The sequence below is a fragment of the Sturnira hondurensis genome, unplaced genomic scaffold (genome assembly GCF_014824575.4).
Source record: "Sturnira hondurensis isolate 20B ecotype Veracruz unplaced genomic scaffold, ASM1482457v3 Scaffold0006413, whole genome shotgun sequence".
NCBI lineage: Eukaryota > Metazoa > Chordata > Mammalia > Chiroptera > Phyllostomidae > Sturnira > Sturnira hondurensis.
Genome location: NW_028079044.1, coordinates 21,769,734 through 21,795,810, shown reverse-complemented (window position 1 = coordinate 21,795,810; position 26,077 = coordinate 21,769,734). Strand labels below are relative to the sequence as shown.

Sequence of the window (26,077 nt, the reverse complement as noted above, 5' to 3'; positions counted from 1 at the left end):
TTCAAAAAGACCATAAAGTAATGTCACTATTGTCTAAAAGTAAACATTTTATGTTATTCTTTTAAAAAATTGTTTTCTTCAGTTTTGAGGTCTAATTTTTTTGTTATTCTCTATATCAATATATTAATTATTTTTAAAATCTTTGTTAAACATATTGTTTTTAGCCTCAAACATATTTAACAGGTACACATATTAGAATATTATAATATTCTCTGTTGATTACTGGTAACTAAAATTAATTTTCAGATGACATTTCTCTACGTAGGATTTGATTTTTCACACCTCATATGATTTAATTTTCGAACTTCAGGACTCCATTTTGGCACATTAAGTATTCTTAAAAAGCAAAAACTAGTCTTCCTGCAGCTCTTATTTTGAAGGAGAAGAGCTAGCAAGAACCGGGGCTGCAGTGATAGCATGGGGGGTGCCTGGTGTACTTAAGTGGAAGCTCCAAGTGTCTTCTTTGGTGTGCTTTATCTGATTTGGATCAGAAGTTCAGAACAATGTGGTAATACCTTAATTTTGTGTTGAAACACACCTAACAAATTCACTGGTTCTTTTCAGACTGGGAAGAAGAGCAGGTCAGCAGCCCAAATATTCTACGGCTTATTTATCAAGGACGATTTCTACATGGAAATGTCACATTAGGAGGTAATTACCTTTGTAATGGGATTTAATATCTGTCTTATGGCACATTAGCCATTTGTTTATTTAATGCTAATGTCTGATTTTACTAAAAAATTATAACTTGAAACTCAGTATGAGTTCTGCCTATTTTGGGGAAAACTCAGAATAGTTCTTCCAGAGTAAAAAGTGGACGTGTACTTTTACTTCTGGAGAATGTAGTTTATATGTAATATTTAAAGTTAAAGTGAGATACACAAACCAGGGAAGGTGTATGGTAATTGGTTTTGAAATATAATGATGATGGAGGTAATGGCCATTCATGCAAGAATAAAGAGTAACATTAGAGAAAGAATCTTACATAGTGACTGAGAGATTTTACAGCCAGACTGTCTGTGCAAGTTGCACCCTGGCTCCACGGCTCACTGGCTGTATAACTTGGGCAAGTGGCTAACTGCTTTGTGTACGAGTTTCCTCATAGTAACATGCCATAGCCATTGTGCGTGCCTCCAAGGGGGGGAGAGTTAAAGCAGTTTATGCACTCAAGGCAGTTAGAACAGTGCTTGGCCCATAGTAAATACAAATACTTGTTAGCCCTCACTGCTTTGTACCTGTGTTTGGAGAAACGTAGCTCAGCGGTGCCCCCTTATGGTACATTTTCTACCATCAGCACGGTTGGTTTGGTTTCAAAAGTATTTTGATAATTAGAAATTTGTAAGCAAATGAATGATGTACTTTAATATCTTCATTTAAATATAGTCTGGCTTTTATCTCTAAACCCAGCGTGAAATGTTTAATTTGTTTTTTCTTAAAGGTACAATATTTTCATTGATTCATTCATATATCAGCATATACCTATTCCTTCTGTGCCAACACTGTGCTAAACAATTGGAGATACAGGATTAACAAGATGGAATCTCCTCCTGCAAGGTGCTCTAGCATCACATGGAAACAAAATCCACTGTTAAAATATTGTGTGATCAGGGATGGGGTAGATAAGTACAAATGATGATTATAACAATGTCATAGGCTACAACTTTTCAGGATATAATTTCACACATAACCAAGTTCCTTTGTTCTTGAATGTGGATAAAGCAAGAGACAACACACAGGCTCATAGCAACTATCTTCAAATTTTCTAGGGACTAGTGTGCAGAGAAGGCTTAGGCTTGTGACTTACTCTGTAACCCTGTGAGTTAGAGGTAGAACCAACAGCTGGATGTCAGAGGCAGACAGATTCCTATTCACTACTAGAAAGGCTGTTTGAACAGGGTGAGCTGCCCAAAGAAAGAATGGACCTCAGTGGGAAAGAGTGAGATCCTGGTTACCGGTGAGGTTCAGGCAGTGGGTGAATCCGGAGTGGGGATACAGCCAGGGATGGAGGTCAGTCATTGTGTGGATATTGAGCCAGGACACCCAGGTGCTCACTGTCACTCTTGAGATTTTGTGGTTCAGTAAGTTTCAGGTGTAAATTTTTGCTTAAAAATTTCTTAAAACATAGCCCTGAATCCCCTTTTTTGATCTCAGTTACGCAGAATTCCAATCTACTGAAGAAGAGGTGTGGTAATAGGCTTACCAACAGGAAGGTAAAGATCATCCACAGGTTTGATGTTCATGCGTTCCAAACCAGTGTTTCCCAAAATGTGGATGAGCCAGTGAGCATGAGAGTCACTTGGATACTCATTGTAACAAGCCTCTCTCTGCATGCCCACTCTCCCCTCCCCTGTCTCCCAGAGGTCTCCTGAGCTGAAATCCTGGGTGGTGTTTATGTGAAGGTGGAAAACTTCTATGTGGATATTGTACAGTGTCATAGCGAAAGCAGAAGTGTCCACAGTGAAGGAAAGTGGAAGCAATTCAGATCCTTGTGTGCTTTTTCTTCAGCTTCTTTGATGCAGTTTGTATCAGTGTCTACTATTTCTAGTTAAAATTCGAATGGAGAAGAAAAATCATAGTCCTCACCAATCCAAGTTTTAGCTTCAAATGGCCAGCCACTCAGCAGCTTTCCAGGCCTGTCCAGTGTTTGTCTAAATTGTCGTCTCAGCTCTCTGCCTGTTTCCTGAGATCCATTTTCCTTGCTATCTGAAAACATACCAAATGTAGTCTTTGTGGGAAGCCCTGAACTAAGCACTTTGCTTGGATTGTTTCATTTAATCACTAGACTGTTAAAAGGCAGGTGATAGAATTACTATCTCCACTTTAGGAGGGGAAACGGCGGCTTAGGGAGGGGTCAGTAACTCCCCAGTCCTTTGGTGAGCAGGAGAAGCGTGATTTGAACTCAGGTCTGCCTTCCTGGAGTCAACAATGTGGTGTGACAGTGATGCCCCATGGGGCCTTTGTGCATTTTAAATTCAGTCAGCATTTCCTGATGCATTCAGTGAAAATTCTAATACTATAAATCCGTATTTGCATTTTAATGTTAAACCTGGCCTGAGAGATTACCCAGAAGCGTCTATCATTGTGTTTATGGGCCATTGTGTTTCATTTAAACTTCAGAAGTTAAGAAATAGACCAAATAATGGCTGACTAATTTTAAACAAGATGGAAACTCACCCTGATTACATGAAGTATTAATAATATTGAAGAAAATCAGCACTTTTTTTTGTTAATCTCCCTGTTGACCATCATCCAACAGCAAGATTTTAAAGGCAGGTAGCAGGAGGATCATACTTGGCCAAGTAATTTTCATAAACTTGCCTCTAGTTTGTAGTTAGTGAAGAGCAAGTATTTGGGGATGTCAAAACTCAAAGGTCACAAAGATGGAAATAACTCTTGAAGTTAGATATGTCAGCTCTTCTAATTCTCTACACAGAATAACAAGAATTTACCATAAAATTTGTTGTGTTTGCTTAAATGGCTTATGGATATGTGGGTATTTTCATAGTAATCTCTTTATGTCTGAAATATTTCATATTCCTAAATTTTGTTATTTATGAATGAGAAAAACCTCTTAAAGACTTGATGAGAAAATAGTGATTATTAATAATACCAAGACAATGATTCTTCTAAAGTAACATTTTAAATATTTTTTTTATAATTGGAGAATACACACACAGTTGAGATGAAGTGTTCAAAATTAAGTTTGTCATTTTTTTCTGTTTTTACATTGTAGTGGCCTGTCTGGTACAATAATTTTATTAGGTGATTGACATATAATTAGATTCAGAAACAGTTGTCTCAATCTAAACTTTTTCCCATGTTTACAAAAAATAGTCTTTAAAAAATTTTATTTTTCATTTTGGTTTATAAAGCTTTTTTAGTTAAAGTATAGTGGACATTCAATGTAACAGTTTCAGGTGTACACCACAGAGATTTGACATTTTTATGCTTTTGTAAGTGATCACCATGAGAAGTCTATAAGCACCTAATACCATGTGTGTGTGTGTATGGGGGGGGGGGTTCATCCCACAGAGCCCTCCTGGCCACTGCAGATGAGAATAAGTCTACCAAGACATGATCTGCTTGGGGAGGAAAGGCAGATCAGACTCTCAGAGGAGAAAGGCCTCAAGCCTCCTCCTCAGTGGGCTTTTATTGGGTTTGGTTTGCATAAGAATACAGGGCATATATATAAAGCTCATCAGTCATTGTCAGGTAGTAATGATCAAGGAATAGATAACATTCAAATAACTATAAGGGCTTATTCTGAGTCAGGGTCAGATAGATAGAGTGAGCCAAAGGACCATAAAACTTTGGGGAACAAACTCATTTTATGCTTGGACCCTTAACATTTAAATTGAGGGCATTCTTAGCAAAGCAGATTTCACAGGATTTTATGCATTCTTTCTTAGGCTTGATCACCATACCCCCACCCCCACCCCGAACCACCTGTTCTAGGACAGGGCTGCACCTGCCTCTGGCATTGTTTTAGGCTTAAATCAGGCAGGGGAAGTAAGGTAGGCAAGAGATTAGGAGACTTTTTACAGATCTAATAAGGACTTAGGCTATGACAAAGCAGAGAGCGAGGGTCTTTTGTCCGTCATCCATAATCCCCTAAGTCCTTTCCTGATGGCCCCTTCATGGCTGTACCTGTCTTAGGTTGTTCCTCCCTTGAGGAATCTTACCCATCATGGACTATCCAGCCATCCTCCAAGGGCCAAGCAGGGTGAAGTAAAGGGGGCAGAGGTTGTGCCCCTGATAGGAGGATAAGTTTTGTCTTCTTAGTGGCTTTTAGTCCCAAGGTCCTCTACCCATGGGGCCTTTTCACCTGTTGGTGGAGTTACAGCTTTTGAAACCAGGCAGGATGGTTCCCAGCAGTATCATACAAAGTTATTATTATAATATTGACTATATTCCCTGTGCTATATATTACATCCCCTGACTTATTTCTTATAACCATAAATTTGTACCTCTTAATTGCCTTCAATTTTTTGCCATCACTCAATCCTCTGGCGACTATCAGTTTGTTCTTTGTATATATGAGTCTATTTTGTTTTGTTTGTTCATTTGTTTAATTTTTTAGATTCCACATATAAATGAAATGATACAGTATTTGTCTTACTCTGACTTATTTCACTTAGCATAATAGTTTCCTCTACTTCATCCATGTTGTTGTAAATCGCAAGATGTCATCCTTTGCTATGGCTGAGTATATACACTGTATACATGTACCACACCTTTGTCCATTCATCTGTGGATGGACACCTCGGTTGCTTCCATATCATGTTTATTGTAAATACTTCTTCAGTGGACATAGGTGTGCATGTATGTTTTCAAATTACTGTTTTCATTTTCTTAAGAAAAATGCCCAGAAATGAAATTGCTGAATTAGCTGGTAGTTCTATTTTTAATTTTATTAAACCTCCATACTATTTTCCACAGTGGCTGTACCAACTTAGAGTCCCACCAACAGTGCATGAGGGCTCCCTTTACCTACATCCTTGCTAACACTTGTTGTTTCTTATCTTTTTGATGATAGCCATTCTGGCAGGTGTGAGGTGATACTGCATTGTGGTTTTTACTTGCATTTCCCTGATTATTAGTGATGTTGAGCAATTTTTATGTGTCTGTTCACCATCTGCATGTCTTTTTGGAAAAATGTTCAGGTTTTCTGCCCATTTTGTAATTGGATTATTTGGGTTTTTTGATGCTGAGTTTTATATATTTTGGATATTAAACCATTATCAGTTATATTATTTGAAGGTGTCTTCTCCCATTCAGTAGGTTGCATTTTCATTTCATTGATGATTCCTTTCGCTGTGCAAAGTAGGTTTAATGTAATCCCATTTATTTATTTTTTATTTTGTTACCTGTGCCTGAGGAGACACATCCAAAAATACATTCCTAAGGCTGATGTCAAAGAGTTTATTGCCTATGTTTTCATCTAGGACTTTTATGGTTTCAGGTGTTAAATCAAGTCTTAAAGTCTGTTTTTGCATTTATTTTTGTATATTGTGTAACAAAGTAGTCCAGTTTAATTTTTGTTTCTGTGTGTACCTATCCAGTTTTCCCAGCACCATTTATTGAAGACTTTTTATTGTATATTTTTGCCTCCTATATTGTAAATTTAATTGATTATGTAAGTGTGGGTTTATTTCCAGACTCCTTATTCTGTTCCATTGACCAGTGGTACTGTTTTTGTACCAGTTCCATGATGTTTAGATTAATGTAGCTGTGTAGTATAGTTTGAAATCAGAGGGAATGAGGTCTCCAACTTTAATTTCATTCACTTCTGCCCTGGTCTTTATGAATTCCTTGCTTCCTCTAACTTTAGGCTTTGTTGCTTCATTTTCTACTTTCTTTAGTTATAAAATTAGATTGAGACTCTCCTTGTTTCTTGAGGTAGGCCTATATTGGTACAAACTTCCCCCTTAGAATGTCTTTTGCTGAATCCCATAGATTTTGTAATATTTCCATTTTCATTTGTCTCAAGTATTTTTTGATTTCCTCTTTGATTTCTTCATTGATCCATTGGTTGTTTGGTAATATGTTCAGCCTCCACATGTATTGTTTTCAGTTTTCCTCTTATAATTCTATTTTTGTATCATTTTGGTCAGAAAAGGTGCTCGATATGATCTCAATGTTTTTAAATTTATTGATTTGTTTTGTGGGCTAACATGTGATCGATCCTGGAGAATGTTCAGGTACACTCAAAAAGAATGTGTATTCTACTTTTTGGGTATGGAACGTTGCATAGATATCTATTAAGTCCATCTAGTCTAATGTGTCACTTAAGGCCAATGTTTCCTGGTTGATTTTGTGTGGATAATCTATCCATTCATTAAAGTGAGTGCTTCAGCCTGCTACTATTACTGCATTACTGTCAACCTCTCCCTTTATGTCTGTTAATATTTGCTGTATATATTTAGGTGCTCCTCTGTTAGGTGCATAGATGCTTAAAATTGTTATATCCTCTAGTTAGATTGATCTCTTTATTATTGTGTCATACTCTTGTGTTTTGTTACAGTGTTGGTTTCAAAGTCTGTTTGGTGTCAGTAAAGCCACTCCAGCTTTTTTTCATTTCTGTTGGCATAAAATATCTGTTTTCTATACCCTTTCAGTCCATCCACATGTGTCCTTAGATCTGAAGTAAGTGTGTTATAGGCAGCATATGTGTGTGTCTTTTTTTCTTATCCATTCAGCCACATCATGTTCTTTGAATGGAGCACTTAGTCCATTTACATTTAAAGTATTGTTGATTAGGTATGTACTTACTGCCATTTGAATTGTTTCATACTTGCCTTTATTATATGGTTGCCTTTACTAATGAGATTTTTCTTTCACATTTCTAGTTTCTTATTTTCTTACTTCTAGTTTGGCCTTTTCAGCTTAGGGAATTTCCTTTAATATTTCTTGTAATGTCGTTTTACTGGTGATAAACTCCATTAGCTTTTGCTTCTCTGAGACTCTCCTTCAATTCTGAATGATAATCTTGCCTAGTAGAGTATTCTTGGTTATAGGTTTTCTCCTTTCATCACATTGAATATATCAGAACTCCGTTCTGGCCAGTACGTTTTCTGTTGAAAAATCAGCTGACTATCTTTTGAGCGCTCCCTTGTACGTAACTGTGTTTTTCTTGCAGCTTTTAACAGTCTCTGTTTATTTTTAAAATTTAACCTTTTAATTATGTTGTGTCTTGGTGTAGGTCTCTTTGGGTTCATTTTGTTTGGGACTCTCTGCTTCCTGGAACTCTGCTTTCTAGGCTTGAATGTCTGTTTCTTTTACCCTGTTAGGGAAGTTTTCAGTCATTGTTTCTGCAAATAGGTTTTCTGTCCCTTTCTCTCTTCTTCTGAAACCCCTATGGTGCAAATGTTAATATGCTTGATGTTGTCCCAGAGCTCCCTTATGCTGTCCTCATTCTTTCTGACTTTTTTCCTTTTTGATCTTTCATATGGATGATTTCCACTGTCCTGTCTTCCTGATCTCTGATCCATTCTTCTGTATCATTGAATTTGCTGTCCATTCCCTCTTAGTGTATTTTTCATTTTATTTGTTATATTTGTCAGTTCTGATATGTTCTTTTTATACTTTTTATCTCTGTTGAAGTTCTCCACTTGCCTACAGAGTTTGATGAACATCTTTATAACTGTTACTTTGAACTCTTCATCTAGATTACCCCCATTTTGTTTAATTATCTTTCTGTTTTTCTTTTGTTTGGAATATATTCTTTTGTCTCTTCATTTTGTCCTTTTCTATACATGAAGTAGATAAGCTGCATATCCTGCTCTTGAAAAAGTGTCCTTATTGAGAAAGTGTCCTTATTGAGAAAGTGTCCTTATTGAGAAAGTGTCCTGTGGGGCCTGTGGGTGGGATCTCCCCTTGTCACCATAGCCAGTTGTGTCCAGGGATGTTCCCTGTGTGGACTAGTGTGGCCTCTGGTTGTGGTTGGGTCACAACTACTAAGGACACAGTGGCAGGTGAGGCTGGTCCCTGGCCACAGCTGTTGGGGCATGCTGGTGTGCAGGGTAGCTCTTTGGTGCAAGGCCCAGCCTCACCTATTGCAGACACACTGCAGTGTGCTGGTGTTGACTGAGTCTGCCCACTGCTGTGGCACAGCAGGAGCCCTTTTAGGTATAGGCACCTGGGTGGGGTCTTCAGAGAAACACCAGAGTGGGATGAACACTGTTAGCAAGGTTAAAGGAGGGTGTCAGAAATGGTACCTGCCAACATCAGACCAGCTAGGTGGGAGGAAAGAAAAAAGGGTGGAGGGATGGTGCCCACCAGTACTTCTGATTGTGGAGATTCAAATTTTCAGTAGATCCCTGCCCACCTTCACAAATGACCAGGTACTTTTCGGATTGCTTCCTCTGCACTGGTTTTTCTATAGCCCTTTGGCTCTCTAAGGCATAGGCCCTGCCGGTTTTCAAAGCCATATGTTATGGGGGCACCTGTTACTGGTGCAGGTCCTCCAGGCTCATCACTCTTCTGCAGTTGTGACGTCCCTCCTACTTGTGGGTCACTGCACAGGAAGTGGTGGGTAGGGTGGGTCCTGACTAGACTAAGGCTCTGCCTCTCCTACATATGTCAGAGTGGCTTTTTCTTTACATCCATAGTTGTAGAAAACCCGTTCTTCCGGACATTCTTAGAGATAATTATTCTATATGTATTTGTAGTTTTGGTGTCAATGAGAGGAGGTGAACTCAGGACCTTCCTACTCTGCCATCTTGTACCTAAAGTGAGGAGCCTTGCTTTTGGATGCCAATTTAGCTTGTCCATGAAATATCATTCTTGTGGTTGGTGCACTGTCTATGTAGCATAACTCCAGATCACCAAGTCACTGTCCCCCTGAGACAATCTTTTAAATTCCTTCTCTTTTCTCTTCTACAGGGTTATTTCCAGTATTAATCAATTACACATTTCCCTTGTCCTCTTTCTTCAACAGTATGGTGTGTGTCAAGCTAATGCCATAGCTAACTTTCTGAATTGTAAAAATTGTTTCTGATGATATTAACCTAATTTCCTTTTTTAAGAGATGGTCTATCCAGGAAGCAGTTCAAGCTATTGAGGAAGTCATACCAAAAGCAATCAATTTTTTAAATGGACTCAGTTCTGGTTAGCGATTTCAAAAGCTTGACATATATGTAACAGATTTTCTTCTACTTTTCCCACAGCATTAAAACTTCCTTTTGGTAAAACAACAGTGATGCATTTGGTGGCCAGAGAGACATTGCCAGAGCCAAACTCGCAAGGTAAGCCAGGCCCTAGGGCAGGGCATCTCTTGAGCCATAGAGATAAGCATTCAAATATGGCTGTTTTTCTTGGACAAGAATTCTTAGGGAAAGGAAGTTTTCATCCTTTATGAATAGAACTTATTAAGCAAATAAGACATTTTGGAAACAGACTGAAATTAAAAGCATTTATTATAGTTTTTAATTGAAAAAAGTAAATATTAAAAGAAAAACCTATCTGTTAAAAAGCTTGGGTGCTCCCCTTCACTCCACCTTCAACTGGAGCATTTTTATGAACAAGGCTTTTCTTCATTTTCTCTAGGTCAGAGGAATCGTGAGAAGACTGGAGAGAGTAATTGTTGTGTAATCCTGTAAACACTGTCTGCTAAGTGTGATGTGATGTCCTTGTCTTTCATGCTGCTGGGACAGAAGCTAGACCCAACATTGCTTCAGAAACCCTTAGAAAGTCTGCCTGTAAAGCCATGGAACTGAATGCTCACATGAACACTGTCATCTTCTCTCATGAAAGTTAAAAGAAACAAGAACATTTTCACTATGATTTTTATTACTAGAATTTTTGTTTATGTTGAGCAATTTTAAAATATTGGGTTTTGAATGCAGTCAGTCTCCAGGGGAAATGTTAACAAGTCACCTTTCATAGCTGAAATTATTTAGCTGCCACAAAAATCTTATCACCAGAACTAACAAATGAAGTGTTCCAAATACAGTCTGCACTAAAAAAGTTTGACATAGTTTTTCGTCAGCAGAATTTATAGCATAGTTTATGCTACCTAGAAATACTCATGCACAATTCCACACTGGAAAACACTCAGCAATTAATGAAGTTAATAACTGGGCCAACTGGAGAGGAAAAAGATGGGAAAGAAACCAAAATGTTGGGTAAATTCTATCCAAGTCTCCATGGTGGCTGCACTGGCACAAATCCTAAACTGAGTGTGACGGTCTTCATTGCACCGGTGAAGAAATAAATGTGCCTGTTGTTTGAAGCACTCAGTGGAAAGCCGATGAGCAAATTGTTTTTCTTTAACGCATGCACTCTTCAGTCATAAGTAACCGAGTGCTTGTTCACACAGCACAAAAGGGATGAGTGCGTTTCCTAGCCTTAATGTGTGTGGGGGAGTGGGCAGTAAGTTCCAATCACTCATAGAGTTTCATTGTTGGGCAGAGAAATATTAGAAAACCTCATTTACTGTTCAATTTTATGTATTTGAATATCAGTAGATTAAATTTTTCATAATTTTGCTCATCTGTAATTGTGTCCAGTGTCACCCTTACTTATTAGAGAGTTCAGATGAATTCTTAAAATTAAAAAATTCTCCATAATAACTGACTTATTTCTTTATATAGTTTGCATTTGGTATTAGTGCTTGCAATTAAAATCAACTCTTTGTTTTAAATCAATAACTTAAAAAATTGATATGCTAAAAACAATTTGCACAGTACTAAAGCATGAGCTAGTTTCATCTAAACCTGTAAAAATATAAAAGATTTTATATTTTTTCACTAGGAAAAAATTCTTCCTGGATGAAAGTACAAATATGTGTAGAATATATTTAATAAAGAACTTATAAAATACCTAATTATAGAACTTAAATATAGATTGGCGTGTAGTATATAGAACAATATTCCATATAAATAACTTTAGCCTTTATAAAAATGAAGTTGCAGGCTGACATGTTCTGACTAAGTGTCCACAGTCCTTACAAACATTAAGTGTAAAAGGTTTCAGATGGTCAGCTCTGTTTAAAGGTAATCAGGTCATTTTATTCATTGTTATTGCATTGATGAAAAGGCTTTATATGTAGTAGATCTACAAAAATATTGTTCATACTGACAGAATTAAATTTGTATAGAGCAGAGTTTTAAAAATGAATGTAAATAGCACTAAACATTTTCTTTCTGCAACCTGTACTTACAGATTTTTTTCTCTGTAAACTAAAAATATATTGTAGTGCATTCCGTTTGTCATTTTAAAGGCCTTGATTAGGTCATTAATTGTTTAAACACTGTCTCATTTTACAATTGTTTTCTACTTTTATTTCTTAACCTCTGAAAATTCATTTAATTAATATTCTCTTGTTAGTTTTGAAAATTATTTACAATGTGTTTTTGATATTTAACCTGGTTAATTTGTGCAGTCAAAACAATGGGTAGAGTTATGTAGTCTCTGTTACCACTAAAATGTTATATTCAAAAGATGTTAAGTATTTATATGCTTTGTTGACTAGCTCAAACATGAGTTCTGTTATTGTTGACTTATGAATCTGGTAGTTACTCAATTGGGCAATTAAGTCATTTATAGCTCTGTCCTTCTTTTGTAAAACAAACTACTGGTAATTATTTTTAATACCTATTTTAATTTTACTTACTCTTACGTTTTTCCGTAGTTAAAGACTATCAAGTAATTGTGATTGAATTTCTATGGTAGTTAAAAATATTCTCTACTGGTTTTCAAAATATTTTTCTGTGTTTTTCCATGTTATGCATTTCCCTTTCACAAGACCTCAATTTAGAGTTTGCAAAATGGATAAACTTGTTTATGAGTAGAGAAAGAATTATGTCACTTAATATTTAATATCATTATTGTGCAGAATAAAAAATAATAGTAAAATTATACACTGAAAACACCAAAAATCTAGATGCCTTAATAGTTATTTGTGAAAATACTCAGTTATTTCTTTAAAATAGTTCTTTGGACTGCCTGATGGCTAAAATATGACTAGTCATAGCCAAGGCTGCCACAGAAGGCCCCTCTGCTGAAATGACAGCTTATTTACCAAAAGGTGGAAGCTGCATAGACCCAGTATCATAAATAAAGCCTGACATTGGACCTCTGATTCTGCCCAGTGCTTGGTATCTAATGCACCTCTTTTACTTAAATTACCCTAGACTTTAAGTGTTCTGCACAAAACAAAGCTTTCCTTCTCTGTTAAATTCTCAGCATGTGTCCTTGACCTGAGCTATTTGTTTTTTCTTCTAGGTAAGTTGTATCTTATCCTGTCATGAAAAATACAGTATCTCACATTGTCATTCACATTAAATGAGGTTTTCTCATAACAAACATTTATTCTTAGATTTATGTTTTCCTGACCTTTGTTACAGCAATTTCTGTTAGCCAATTGTGGTAAACAATGTTTAATGTGAAAATAAATTAAAACTTTCTTCATCTGTTGTAGAAGACTTCCCTTTTTTACAAGTGATTTCTAATGATAATTTTGGTGTATTTTTCCTATTCTTTACCTCTCTCCTGTTTCTCTTTTGTTTTATTACATTCTTCAGTAAAATCAGTAGCGTGTGTTCCAGCCTTTACTCTTCTAGAGAAGGGATCAACCAAAACTTAGTGTGCTTCCATTCCATCCTTATTGGTGACTAACAGGCATGTCTTCAGTTTTTCCACTAACATTTCTATTGTACTGTTTCTTGTTAGTCATTGGGTGAGAGGAGGGCTTGAAAGAAGAATATAAAACCTAGAATGATGGTGGAAACACCAGTGCAGACTGCTGCCCATTATCCATGCCCACTTTTCCAGCCGAGGTGACGTGGGCAGTAGGAAACTGGCTGTGACCTTCCTCCACTTACCCCCCGCCAACCACGTGGTGCCCTTTCTTCAGAAGGTTATGCCATATATGAAGCTCTTTTACAGACATGGTAGGAGGGAGGTGGTTTCTAAAAGAGTTCATGGACAAAATTAAGTTAGAAGCATCTAATTCTAAGTAAAGTTATTTTGTGGTCTTTGACATTGATCTCAAAGTGTCCTTTTATATTTTTTATATTCTGCCTTTTTTCCAAAATGACAACTTCAGAGAAATACAGAGTAGACACAGTAAGTCAACAATTCACCGCTGAAACAATTTCAGATACAGCTTATAGGCACCAGGTTATAGAGCTTGGACCACAAAGAATTGGGTATGTTAACATGAGAATGTAACTGTCAACATTCGAGATGGCATATAAAGATATGCACATGCACTGTTCAAAAGAGGTATAATCAGGGTGGGAAACGGCACTAGGGTAGGAAGAATCCACGTGGAGCTTCGCAGGCCTGAGTGCTGACGTGGGTGAGACATAGCTGAATTGTGATGGATAACAGAAACAAAAATATGGCATTCTACTGTATGTTTCCTTAGATTCAGGCATCCATTTCTGAATTAGCTGAGCAAAGCCTTGAGACAGATGTTTGTAATGATGGGGTGTTTCATGTGCTGAGAACCACTGACCGTGCCATCCCATAGTTAACAGAAGTAATGGGACTCCTGCACTTGGGTTAATTTGCACTCAGAATGAGTGATTCCAGTAGAAATGTTAGGACCTTGCAGAGGAAACAGTTGTGACCTTCTAGATTTTTGTGATAACACAACTGATGAAAATCTACCCTGGGGATTGCTTTTCCCAAGTTCTTTGTTCCTTGCTTGTTGAGTTCTGATTTTCTTGGAGGGGAGGAGACAGTTTGTTCTCTCCCCAACACACACTTGGCTCAGGGAATTGTGGCTTTATCCCAGCCCTAGGGCCCAAGCCCATGGCCTTTGGTGTGTTTGGTTTAGGTGTGGGCCTGGGATCCAATCCTGGCCACGGAGACTCGAAGGGAGCTTCCTGGTGGAGGTTCTGGAGAAAGTTCTTACTCCCAAAAAGCTTAGCAGAGACTGTGTTCTCTGGACATTATCTTGTCTGGAAGTGATGATTGAAACTGCCACTGGAGCTAGTGTGAGGGCAGAGAGGGCACAGCGAAGGTGCAGAGGAGAAAAATAGAAAATATCTGGCCCATGAGGACTCATGGGGCTGCTGGTTCTGCCCAGCGCAAACCCCGCTGCTCTAGACTTCTTCATAGGCAGTCTAATGTATTTCTTAAAGTTTTTCCTACTTCCACTTTTTCAAAAGCATCCCTAATGATACGCAGAAGGGAGGGTTACACTTCAACACATTCTTCAAACTTTATGAAATTCGATTACAAAAAGATGAGGAAGGTGATTCTATATTCAGATCTCCCCAAATTATATCTGACTATATAATCACAAATTTTCCTGATGATGAAGGCAAAAAGACATCTAGTGAGACCAGTGTGGCAACAAGTCAGCTCTCCAATCTCAATTTTAAAAGGCATGAGCAGAAAATGAGAATTGGGATCTATATAAATCAGGGATGAATAGCAAATGTCAAAACACCTCCGAATAACATTAGAAAGGCCTGGAAAGAGCTGGAATTGACAGAAAATTTCGAAAAAGTACTTGTTTGCGGTGTTCAAAACAACAGCAGTGCTGAGCTACACTGCTGGTTGTCCACCTCATTGTGCACGGAACCGTCAGGGCCCTTCAATGTTTTACTTTTCAGTATTGACAGCTGAGCCTCATCCACCAGCTTCATTAAAGCTGAGCGCCTGTGGCTTGGAGCAGTTGCCTTGGTTTTTGCAGATGACCAAAAACAGAACCATGCAAATACCAAGAATCAGGAACACAACTGGAGGGTGGGGATACATGTAGTTAAAATGGTGTTGGAAACCAAGCGAGATGATGGAGACAGGAACAAGATGGCAACTACTGTTGGGTCGAGTCTCCAGACCCAGATAGTTTACACTTCAGGATTCTAAGAGAACTCACACCCTCTCAGAGCAATATTGTCCTTCTGCCTGCCTCCTGGTGCCATTGTCAGGAGTGAAGGAGAAGCCCAGACCCTTGTTCCTTATGGCCACACAGCTCACCACCACCATCTGCTCTGAGACCACAGAAGGCCCACACAACTAGCTTCCTCCTTGATGTCCTCACTATGACCCCCCTGTTGCCCTAGGATGTCCCGTCTCTGTCCCATTTCCTACCATTTGGCCTAGGCTGCTTCTGCGGGAGTCCCTTTCATTCTCTTGTTCTGACCCCAACTCTCCCCTGAGGGCACTACCATCGCTGCAGTCATGGGGGTGTCATGTTCTAAGTCTCATCTGCTGCATGCTTACTTGGTGACAAGCACTGTTTTAGGGTCATGACATAGGCCTGTTTACAGGTGATAAAACAGGCCCAAAGAAGTACAGCACATTTTCAAACATAGAGTTCGTTTTCTCAGGCAGAGACCATTCTTGAAAATACTCATTGTAGAACATCCTATGCTTATGAAAAAGTATGAAAAAGAAATCAATTCCTCCTCCAGAATCAGTTATTAATATATCACTGAATGTATTTTTAGTCCTCTTTATTAACATCTAAACATTAAAATAAAAAGTGTCGTATATACTGAGTTTATGTACTGTTTTCATCTTTAACATATCAAACATATCCACAATATTGTCTTCTTTAACAACACTTGTTTATAGCTATATGATATATTTCACAGGCATATCATTTTCATTTACACATTGAATAAAAGTTTAACATTAAAGCTACACTGAAACAACACTACTCCCTCACTAGAATGGCTGAAATGAAAGGATTGACAACATCAAGTGTTAGCAAGGATGTGAAGCAACCAAAATCCTCATATATTCCTAGTGAGAATGTAACTTAGAATGCTCGTTTATAAAACTATTTTGTAGCATCAACCAAACCTATGTATATCATGTGACCCAGACATTCTTTTCCTGGATAGATATCCAACAGAAAAACACTGTGTCTGTCCATGAGAGACATGTACATCTTCACAGCCACTTTATTCATGAACAGTGAGCAAACCCAATCAGTGCCCATTAATGGCAAAATGGACTTTAAAATTGTGTGACAATGATATTAAGGGAAGAACCAGACATAAAAGAGTACATACTGTATAAGCTCACTTAAATCAAGTTCACAAACAGGCAAAACTAGTCTATCATGATAGTGTCAGAATAAGGGCCACCTTTAGTGGGGAGGGATGCTACTGACTAGGGGTCCCATTGACTAAGGGTGCCATTGGCTAGGGGTGCTAATGACTATAGGGACCTTGTGGGGCACCGAAAATATCCCTATAATTGCATAGGGGTTACATGGGATTATACATCATGTAAAAATCAAGCTGTACACTTCAGATTTGTATAATTTTATTGTATGTAATTTCTGGGTAGAATTTAGATTCAAGAAAAATAAAGGGAAAACAAATATTTAATGTATCAGGAAATATGTCACCTACTAGAGATATAATAGCAGTGGGCCAGACCACTTTGAGCTCACTATATTTCACCCATTCACCTAATTTTGGACATTCAGACTATTTCAAGTATTTCTACATGTAAATCAGTGGAAGTTACTAAAAATAAGTCAAATGCTTGACTACATAGAAATTGTAAATATTAAAATTTTTCTTAACTTTGTATTTCAAAAATTCCAGATCTATGGAAAAGTTGCAAAAATAGTATAATGAAAACTCTCATATCCTTCATCTATATATTCGCCATCTGTAAAAATGTCACATTTGTTCTCTATATACAGAGAGATAGTTACAAGTAATATAAAGAGATAGAGATTTGGAGGGTGAGAGCTTCAGGGGTCTCTTTACCCCTAAATCCTATACCATGTGATGAAGTCTGTCTGGGAAAAGTCCAGCCATTGCTAATATAACAAGAATGGTTTTCACAACATGGATGTAACCTTGCAGCCTAGGAGAGTGGACTGGAGTACACATGCATAAACAATGACAACTTCACTGTATTAGTCAGTTGGGGAAGTAGACGCCATTGAGTGAGCACGTGTACTGTGTGGCCATGGCATTAAAAATGACTGACTCAGTACTGCAACAAATCTGCATCAAGTTTTGCATTAAGCTTCAACATTCCTCTTTGAAAACTGTTCAGATGACTCAGAAATCTTTCGGGGATGATACAATGAGGGCAATGCAAATAAATGTGTGGCACAAATGCTTCAAAGGTGGCCAAGACTCTGTTGAAAGTGATCCATGTCCTGGAAGGCCTGCAACAAGCAGAACACCTGGGAATGTTGAACGTGTCAGCAAGATCAAGACCATGTCAACAGTGTTTTTTGATGGGAAGGTGTTGTCCATCACGAGTATGTCCCTCCAGAGGAGTTAGATTTTAATCGAGACAGAGTTTCAATCTGGGAAGATGAAAAGAGTTTTAGAGATAGACGCTGGTAGTGGTTATACAACACAGTCAATGTACTTCATGCCCTGAATTCTACACTGAAAAATGGTTAATATGGTAAATGTCATGTTTTAATATATTTTACCTCAATAAAGAATAATAATTTTAATAATATGAGTAGGCATTATCCAGTAACAGGGGCATGGATGATGGAGGGTCCAAATGAGAGGGCAAACGGTGGTACAGACAGAGCAAACAGAAATGTAAAAGGCCAGAAATGAGAGCAGATGAACTGGCCATGAAATACAACTAGCTCATACTGGTGGGAGTGTGCAACACGTGACTTTGATGAAGAGGAAGTAAGAAAGCTGAGCCTGGAAAAGTAAGCAGGAAGTGTAACATGAAGAACCTTGGAAGCCTGACAATGACTTTGAAGTCTGGATCTTTCCGAAGACAGTTGCACAACTAAGTATCATCCATATTCACATCATCAGAGACGAACTCTGCACATCATCTCGGCGTATACCCTTCCAGTCTTCCTGTAGTAAAAATTTATAAGTTATTTTATTGCTTGTGAAAAAATGTGTATTACAAAGAATACAAATAGTCCCGAAAATGAAGAAATGAAAGTGTTTTGTATCACCACAAGCTCCTTGCTCATAAGTAAGGCATGATCTGAATATGTTCTATTCATGTAGATACTAGAGATAGCTAATAAGCAAAATTGGTTTTATAAATCATATAATAGAAACCATTTGTAGTTGAACTTGGCAAAAGAAATTGAAGTGAAAATGAAGAAAACTCAACTGTGACATACAAGTTTCTTCATCACAAGAGGGTTATTTCCTAAAGATCTCTTTATAGAATTTAAGAAAGTGATTCTGAAGAAAAAATAAAAGGGGTTGTTTATTTTTATAACTTTATATCTCAACTTTAGACAATACTGATCAATTTATTTCTCTGAAAGACTGAACTATTAATACTTCCTTCATTTTGACCCCCTCTCAAGTTTGTAGGCCATATGAACTTAAATGCTTTCTAGTTTCTAAATCATACACTGTGCTCTATAATTGTGTTCTCATAGTTATTTAGTTTTGACTCTCTAAGTGGACTCTGGATGGTTTTTGTTTGTTTTTCAATCATGATTCATCTGTCAATTGGTAAGCTTTTATCATAAGATATATTCTTTTTAAATGACTCATGATACTGTCTGTAGATGTCTGTCTGTTATTTTTACATTTGAGTGATATCTTGACAGGGTATAATAATTTTAGGTGTCACTTTCTTCCAGAACTTTGTCGATATTGCTCCATTGTTTTAAGGCTTTGGTGATTGCAAAGAATTTGGAGGTTAGTCTAATGTATTTCTTTAGTAGTTGATTTGTGTTTTTCTGGGTGCCTGAAGATTTCTTTGTTTATGCCTAAAGTTCAAAAGCTTCTCCAGGTTCTACAGTGGAACAGAAATTTCATGACCAAAATCTCCAAGAATACAGAGTGTGCTTTCACCTTCATATTCAATTCTGCCTTGGAAATTTTTTCTATCTACTTTGAGTAGATTACATTTTATCTACATTATCTACATCTACTTCTATCTACATTATCTGCTCCACTTATCAATTTTCCCCTTTAGGAACACCAGTTATTCTTATGTCAGATTATCTTCATCTCTGCACCATGTCTATTATCTTCTTCATTTGCCTGAACATTTGTGTCTTTTCCATTTGCATTCACTGAAATTACCGCAGGTATTTCTGTAATGTCTGGACTTGGACTTTTAGCTATGTGTAGTCCTTTGATTTTTTTAAAAATGTATACTTTCATTCTCTAATTGTGATATTCTGGAGTTTGTGGAAATAGGCAGGGACAGGAATATGGAGTATAGGAGGAAACAGAAGGAAACTCAGGTGCAGCTGTGTGCACTTCTGTTGGAGAAGCTGCACCCTGCACTCTGCTGACCAATCCCTGAGTGTATGGAGCCGGGATTCCCACCACCTGGTTTAGCAACCAGTGGGGGTTGCTTCCGTTCCTACATTAGGGTTACCCTCAAGGATCGTTGTTCTTTCAGTTCAGGGATAGTTCTAGAATCCTCATTTCTACTAAAGAATCAGCTTCATTTTCACTTTCTTTTATTCCTCTATCCACAAGTCACCCCCTTGACTCTGTAAAGTGCTCTATTTCCTTCTCATGCTACTGGTCACAAAGACGGAAAAACAGAAAAATCCATTGACTTATTGTTTTATATAGTTATCAAATCACCTGCCTTTGATGATTACATACCATCTTTGATGCATCCTTCTCATTCACTTGTTAGTTATTTACTGGGTGCCTACCACAAGGCATCGTGATATAGGGGGGCATCGGGGGACACTAAGAGTTCAAGGACACGTGATATAGTCTCTGCTTGCAGGGTTTATGGGTCATGTCCTTGCCCAGCTCCCTGGTCAACAAATACTCTCAATTTCATCTTAGTTATTGTTCCCTTCCTCTCTCCTCCTACCTCCATGCCTTTATTGTGTCTGCCATTAGTGTAGTATAGCTACAGTCCTACATACTCTTTTTGCCTAAGAATTTCTGTTGACAGATGAAGTCTTTGTAGGTAAATTTTTTCAAAATCATCTTCTTCAAGGTGCTCCTCTGGCCAGTAACTTATCAGTAACTTGTTACTTCTGACCCCATAAATCTAAGCTTCCACGCCCAGGTCTCCATCCTATGACCCCAGCTCTCCCTCTGTAGTGAATACTCAGGACTGGCTTGTTCAACATCTCTTCCAAATTAATTCTAGCATTCCTTCATATGCTGCCCAAGTGAAAACAAAACAAAACACTTTTCCTGACTCTCATGCAGCTAGAGTTCCAGCTGTAATTTAAGCTGTCTCCTGTTGGTTGCACTCACACTGATGTATGTGGAGAGGGAGACTGGGTGTGAAGTATCTGTGCTGTGGGTCTGGATTTCAGCAGGGGCAGGAGGTTCTGGTTTGGAAACAGTGACTGCCTGGTTTATAGACAACATCTTAATCTGGCAACTTCCTGATTATGACAGAGGTCTAGCTGTCTTGGCAGCCCAGTTTCCAGAGTGGTAAAGGGAGCCATTCTCAGAGGCTCAGCTTAGAGACTGTTTATTTTTTCTGTTCTCTAAATGTCATACTGTTAAGTCCTTTCTGCTTTAACTAGTTAGCATGGCCTCTGGATTCTGCAGTCATTAACTCTGACCAAGGTGCTCCCCAGCTTTAATTCTCATTTTCCCCTATCAAACTGGTCTCCTCTCAGGTCTGAGAAGTGCACCCTTTCATTCCTGCCTTGTACCTTACTCTCTGCCTCACTCTCCCTTGATATGTGACTATGCCCTGGGTCCTCTAATTCCAGAGGAACTTCCAGAATGTCTCCCCTAGGTCTTTTCTGACTCCTGCAGTCCAAAACAGTTCTCCTCAGCAGACAGGGCAGCACAGCCTTTAGTCAGAGTGGGTTGTGGTCTCAGCTCTTCCACTCCAATTGTGATTGCTGAAAGGCTAGTCCTCTGTCTCCTTTGCCATAAAATGTAGAGGTTGAATATTAATTGACCATAGAGACTTTTTTCTGGGCTATCTAATCTGTTCCATTCCTCTGTGTGTCTGTTCTTATGCCAGTACCGGGCTGTTCTAATTAGAGCGGCCTTGTAATACAGTTTGATATCAGGTACTATGATCCCGCCTACTTTGTTTTTCTTTCTCAAAATTGCAGCTGCTATTCAGGGTTGTTTATGGTCCCATGTAAATTTTTGAAATGTTTGTTCTATATCTGTGAAATATGTCATTGGTACTTTAATAGAGATTGTGTTGAATCTATAAATTGCTTTGGGTACTATGGACATTTTGCTGATGTTAATTCTTCCAACCTGTGAACGTGGTACATGCTTTCGTTTGTTTGTGTCTTCCTTGATTTCTTTCTTCAGTTTTGTGTGGTTTTCTGAGTACCGGTCTTTTACTTTCTTGGTTAGGTTTACTCCTAGGTACTTTATTTTTCTTGTTGCTATATCAAATGGGATTTTTTCATGATTTCTATTTCTGATATTTCATTGTTGGGATACACAAATGCCTTTGATTTCTGAATATTGACTTTGTATCCCACTGTTTTGCCAAATTCATTTATTAGGTCAAGAAGTTTTTTTGTGGAGTCTATAGGATTTTCTATGTATACTATCACGTCATACGCAAACACTGACATTTTTGTTTTCTCTTTTCCAATTTGGATGCCTTTTATTTCCTTTTCTCGTCTAGTTGCTGTGGCTAGGACATACTGTGTTGAATGGAAAAGGTGAAAGCAGACATCCTTATCTTGTTCTTGATCTTAGTGGGAAAGCTTTTAGCTTTTGCCCATTGAGTATGATGTTGGCTGTAGGTCTCTCATATATGGTGGCCTTTATCATATTGAGAGATGCTCCCTCTATTCCCACTTTGCTGAGTGTTTTTATCATAAATGGGTGCTGTACTTTATCAAGTGTTTTTTCTGCATCTACTTATATGATCATATGATTTTTGTCTTTCTTTTTGTTTATGTGATGCATTACATTTATTGATGTGCAAATATTGTACCATCCTTGCATCCCTGGGATGAATCCTACTTGATCATGGTGTATGATCTTTTTAATGTATTGCTGGATATGGTTTGCCAATAGTTTGTTGAGGATTTTAGCATCTATGTTCATCAGCAATATTGGCCTGTACTTTTCTTTCTTTCTTGTATCTTTACCTGGTTTTGGGATTAGGATGATGCTGGCTTCATAAAAAGAGTTTGAGAATCTTCTATCTCCTTGAATTTTTTTTAATAGTCTGTGAAGGATAGGAATTAGCTCTCCCTTAAATGTTTTGTAAAATTCTCCTGTGAAAGTGTCCAGTCCAGGGCTTTTGTGTGCTGGGAGTTTTTTGATTACTGCTTCAATTTCATCTGCTGTTATGGGTCTTTTCAGGGTTTCTTCTTTTTCATTCAGTCTTGAGAGATTATATTTTTCTAGAAATTTGTCCATTTTGCCAAGTCTCTATGGTCAATTACTATTTGACAAAGGGGCCAGAAGTATAAAATGGAGTAAAAATGGCCTCTTCAACAAATGGTGTTGGGAGAGCTGGACAGCTACATGCAAAAAAATGAAACTCAATCACCAACTTACACCATATACAAAAATAAATTAAAGGTGGATAAAAGACTTAAATATAAGTCATGACACTACAAAAGTCCTTGAGGATAACATAGACAAGAAAATCTCAGACATGCAACTTAGCAATATTTTCACCAATATGTCCCTTAAAGTAAGGAAAAGAATAAACAAAGAAAAGAATAAACAAATGGGATCTCATCAAAATAAAAAAAAAAAAAAAACTTCTGCATGGCTAAAGAAAACAGTATTAAAATGGAAAGTGAACCAACTGTATGGTAAAACTTATCAGCCCATGATACCTCAGACAAGGGTTTAATCTCCAAAATATACAAAGAACTCACATGACTCCACTCTAAGAAGACAACTGACCCAATTAAAAAATGGGGAACGGACTTGAACAGACACTTCCCCAAGGAGGACATACAGAAGATCCAGAGATACATGAAAAGATGCTCAATATCGCTAGCTATCAGAGAGATGCAAATTAAAACCACAGTGAGATACCACTTCACACCAGTCAGAATGGCCATCATAAACAAGTCAACAAAACAAGTGTTGGAGAAAAGGGAGCCCTAGTGCACTATTGGTGGGAATGCAGACTGCTGTAGCCACTGTGGGAAACAGTATGGGATTTCCTCGGAAAACTAAAAATGGATCTGCCTTTTGACCCAGTAGTTCCACTGCTAGGATTATATCCCAAGAACCCTGAAACACCAATCCAAAAGAACCTATGCACCCCAATGTTCATAGCAGCACAATTTACAATAGCCAAGTGCTGGAAGCAACCTAAGTGCCCATCAGTGAATGAATGGATCAAAAAACTATGGTACATTTAAACAATGGAATTCTATGCAGCAGAAAGTAAGGAGCTTGTACCCTTTGTGACAGCATGGATGTATCTGGAAAGGATTATGCTGAGTGAAATAAGCCAGACAGTGAAAGACAAATACCATATGATCTCTCCTTTAAGTGGAACATATCCAACAAAAGAAACAAGCAAGCAAAATATAACCAGAGACATTGAAATTAAGAACAAACTGACAGTAACCAGAGGGGAGGTGGCAGGGGATAATGGGGGGAATAGGGGGAAGGGTTTTCAGGAACAACCATAAAGGACACATGGACAAAAACCAAAGGGAGGTAGGATCAAGGGTGAGAAGTGGGGATGGCTGGGGTTGGGGGGAGTGGTGTGGGGAAAAAGAAGACAATTGTACTTGAACAACAATAAAAAATTAAAATATGTAGAGATTGGACCACATGAGCACTGCTTTCTTTTTCAATTCCCAAATTGTTAAGACTCTAAGAAAAGCTACTTCCCAATTCAAAAGAGCCCAGCTGCTCTTAAACACATTTGATTTCAAACTCTGGGGCCTCCTTATCTCCTGACACCTTCTCCCCAGAGTTGACCAAACACATGTGGATGGTTTATTTTCATTGCTGGAAAGCAGGCAGTGCAGTTGGCAGAGCCTGCTCCAAGGAATAAGAAGCACTGGTCCTCTGTAACAAAGTGCGGTCACTGCTTAACGGACAAAGTAAGCAGGTTGCATATGTTCAATGACCCAGACTGCCTGCTGAGACCTCCTGGCCACAGGGAAGTCCTGATAAAGGAGGCACCAAAGCCAGCTCTCAACACAAGTGCTAAAGGAAGCTGACACCTGGCCTGGGGAACAAAGCACCCATGGCACTGGAGCCTGGGGCTTACTAGCCACTTGGCAGACACCTAAGGCCAGTGTGATAGCCCATCTGCTTCAGAGAAATTGGCCATGCTGATTACCATGCTGCAGAGGCTGTGGCATCAGGCTGGGCTCTCAGAGGAGGAAATTGGCTCAGAGGCAGTCTCAGGGCACAGGGTGCTGGGGGATGCTCCACTGCTCTGTACCCATCGTCCCTTGTCTGCTTAGCCCGCTCTTCCTCCAACAGCTAAGCCCATTGCTTGAACTACCCATGGAAAGGCTTTCCTACAACCAGACTGTGGTCTCACCTTTAATCAAGGGTTGATAGCAAAAGTGGATAGCTGACAGTTTATGTACATGACCTCACACAGGCACCCCAGAAGCTTCAGGCACTGCTTTAAAAAACAAAGCACATAAACAGTTTGCTTTTGAATCAGGAATGACTCCAGGTTTACCCTATTGCCATCTGACTTTGACGTCTTCAAGCACTTCTTTCACATACACACACACACAAACACACATGCCACTCACACACCCACACTCTTGCATATACTCACACATGCATATAATCACATACTCACACACTCAAACACACTCACACACTCTCACACGCACACTCATGGCTTGGAGACCTGACACTGGCCTATTCATTTTGACTTTGCCTGGCATCTCCTTGGCTCTCTGCTTTGAGTAATTGCCCCCATACTTCCCACACCCCTAGACACACCGCACAACTGAACCCATATGATTTTGGACCCCACTTTCCAAGACAGGGAAATTAGGCAGCTCCTGAATGGTGGGAGACTTTGGACATTATTGTATCAATCCCATAATTACAAAAGATGTTTGTAGCCAATTTCCCAGAAAGTTTCCTTTTCTTTTTTTAAATATGTTTTTAAAGATTTTATTTATTTATTTATCTTTAGAGGGTAAAGAGAGAAGGAGAGAAACATCAATGTATGGTTGCCTTTCGTGCATCCCCTGCTGGAGGCTCGCCTGCAGAGAACCAGCCTGCAACCCAGGCATGTGCCCTGACTGGGAATTGAACTGTGATCCTCTGGTTCGCAGGCCTGTGCTCAATCCACTGAGCTACACCAGCCAGGGCTAGTTTCCTTTTCTTGATAAATTGCTTCGACCTACTTATCAGATAAAAACCCAGCAGTCTGTTCCTTTGTTGCTTGGGAACTCAGCTGTGCTTTATATCCATTGGCAGCAGCCAACCTTAGCCTACTTTTCGGTGTGTTGTCTATCCAGCTGCCCAGGCCCCATGAGACCCCTATTGGTAATGTGGAAAAGCACAAGATGGATGTGGTTCTGAGTCCCAGGCCTATCATAAACTAGTCAAATGAATGTGGACACATAAGTGAACTTCCCCAAATGTCAACTTCTCCGTGTGAAAATAGAGATATAATACCATGTTTCCAAGCAGGTTTTATCATTGAGGTTCAATGAGCTTCATCTGCACAGAACCCTACACAGGGTAATGCTTCAAAGATGTGAATCTCCTTCCCTTTTTCTTTTCTTAATGGACTCATCCTGGCTGCT

General features: G+C 38.6%; 1 protein-coding gene across 1 annotated transcript in view; it reads left to right on the top strand.

Annotated features, from left to right (window-relative positions):
• Nucleotides 1-12,165, top strand: part of UBL3 (ubiquitin like 3) — a 72,570-nt gene extending 60,405 nt beyond the window's left edge. The window contains exons 3-5 of the mRNA XM_037048220.1: nucleotides 565-651; nucleotides 9,669-9,746; nucleotides 10,048-12,165. Of these exons, the coding sequence (XP_036904115.1) occupies nucleotides 565-651; nucleotides 9,669-9,746; nucleotides 10,048-10,100 (218 nt within the window). The 3' untranslated portion in view covers nucleotides 10,101-12,165. The remainder of the gene's footprint in view (nucleotides 1-564; nucleotides 652-9,668; nucleotides 9,747-10,047) is intronic.
• Nucleotides 12,166-26,077: the final 13,912 nt, after the last annotated feature.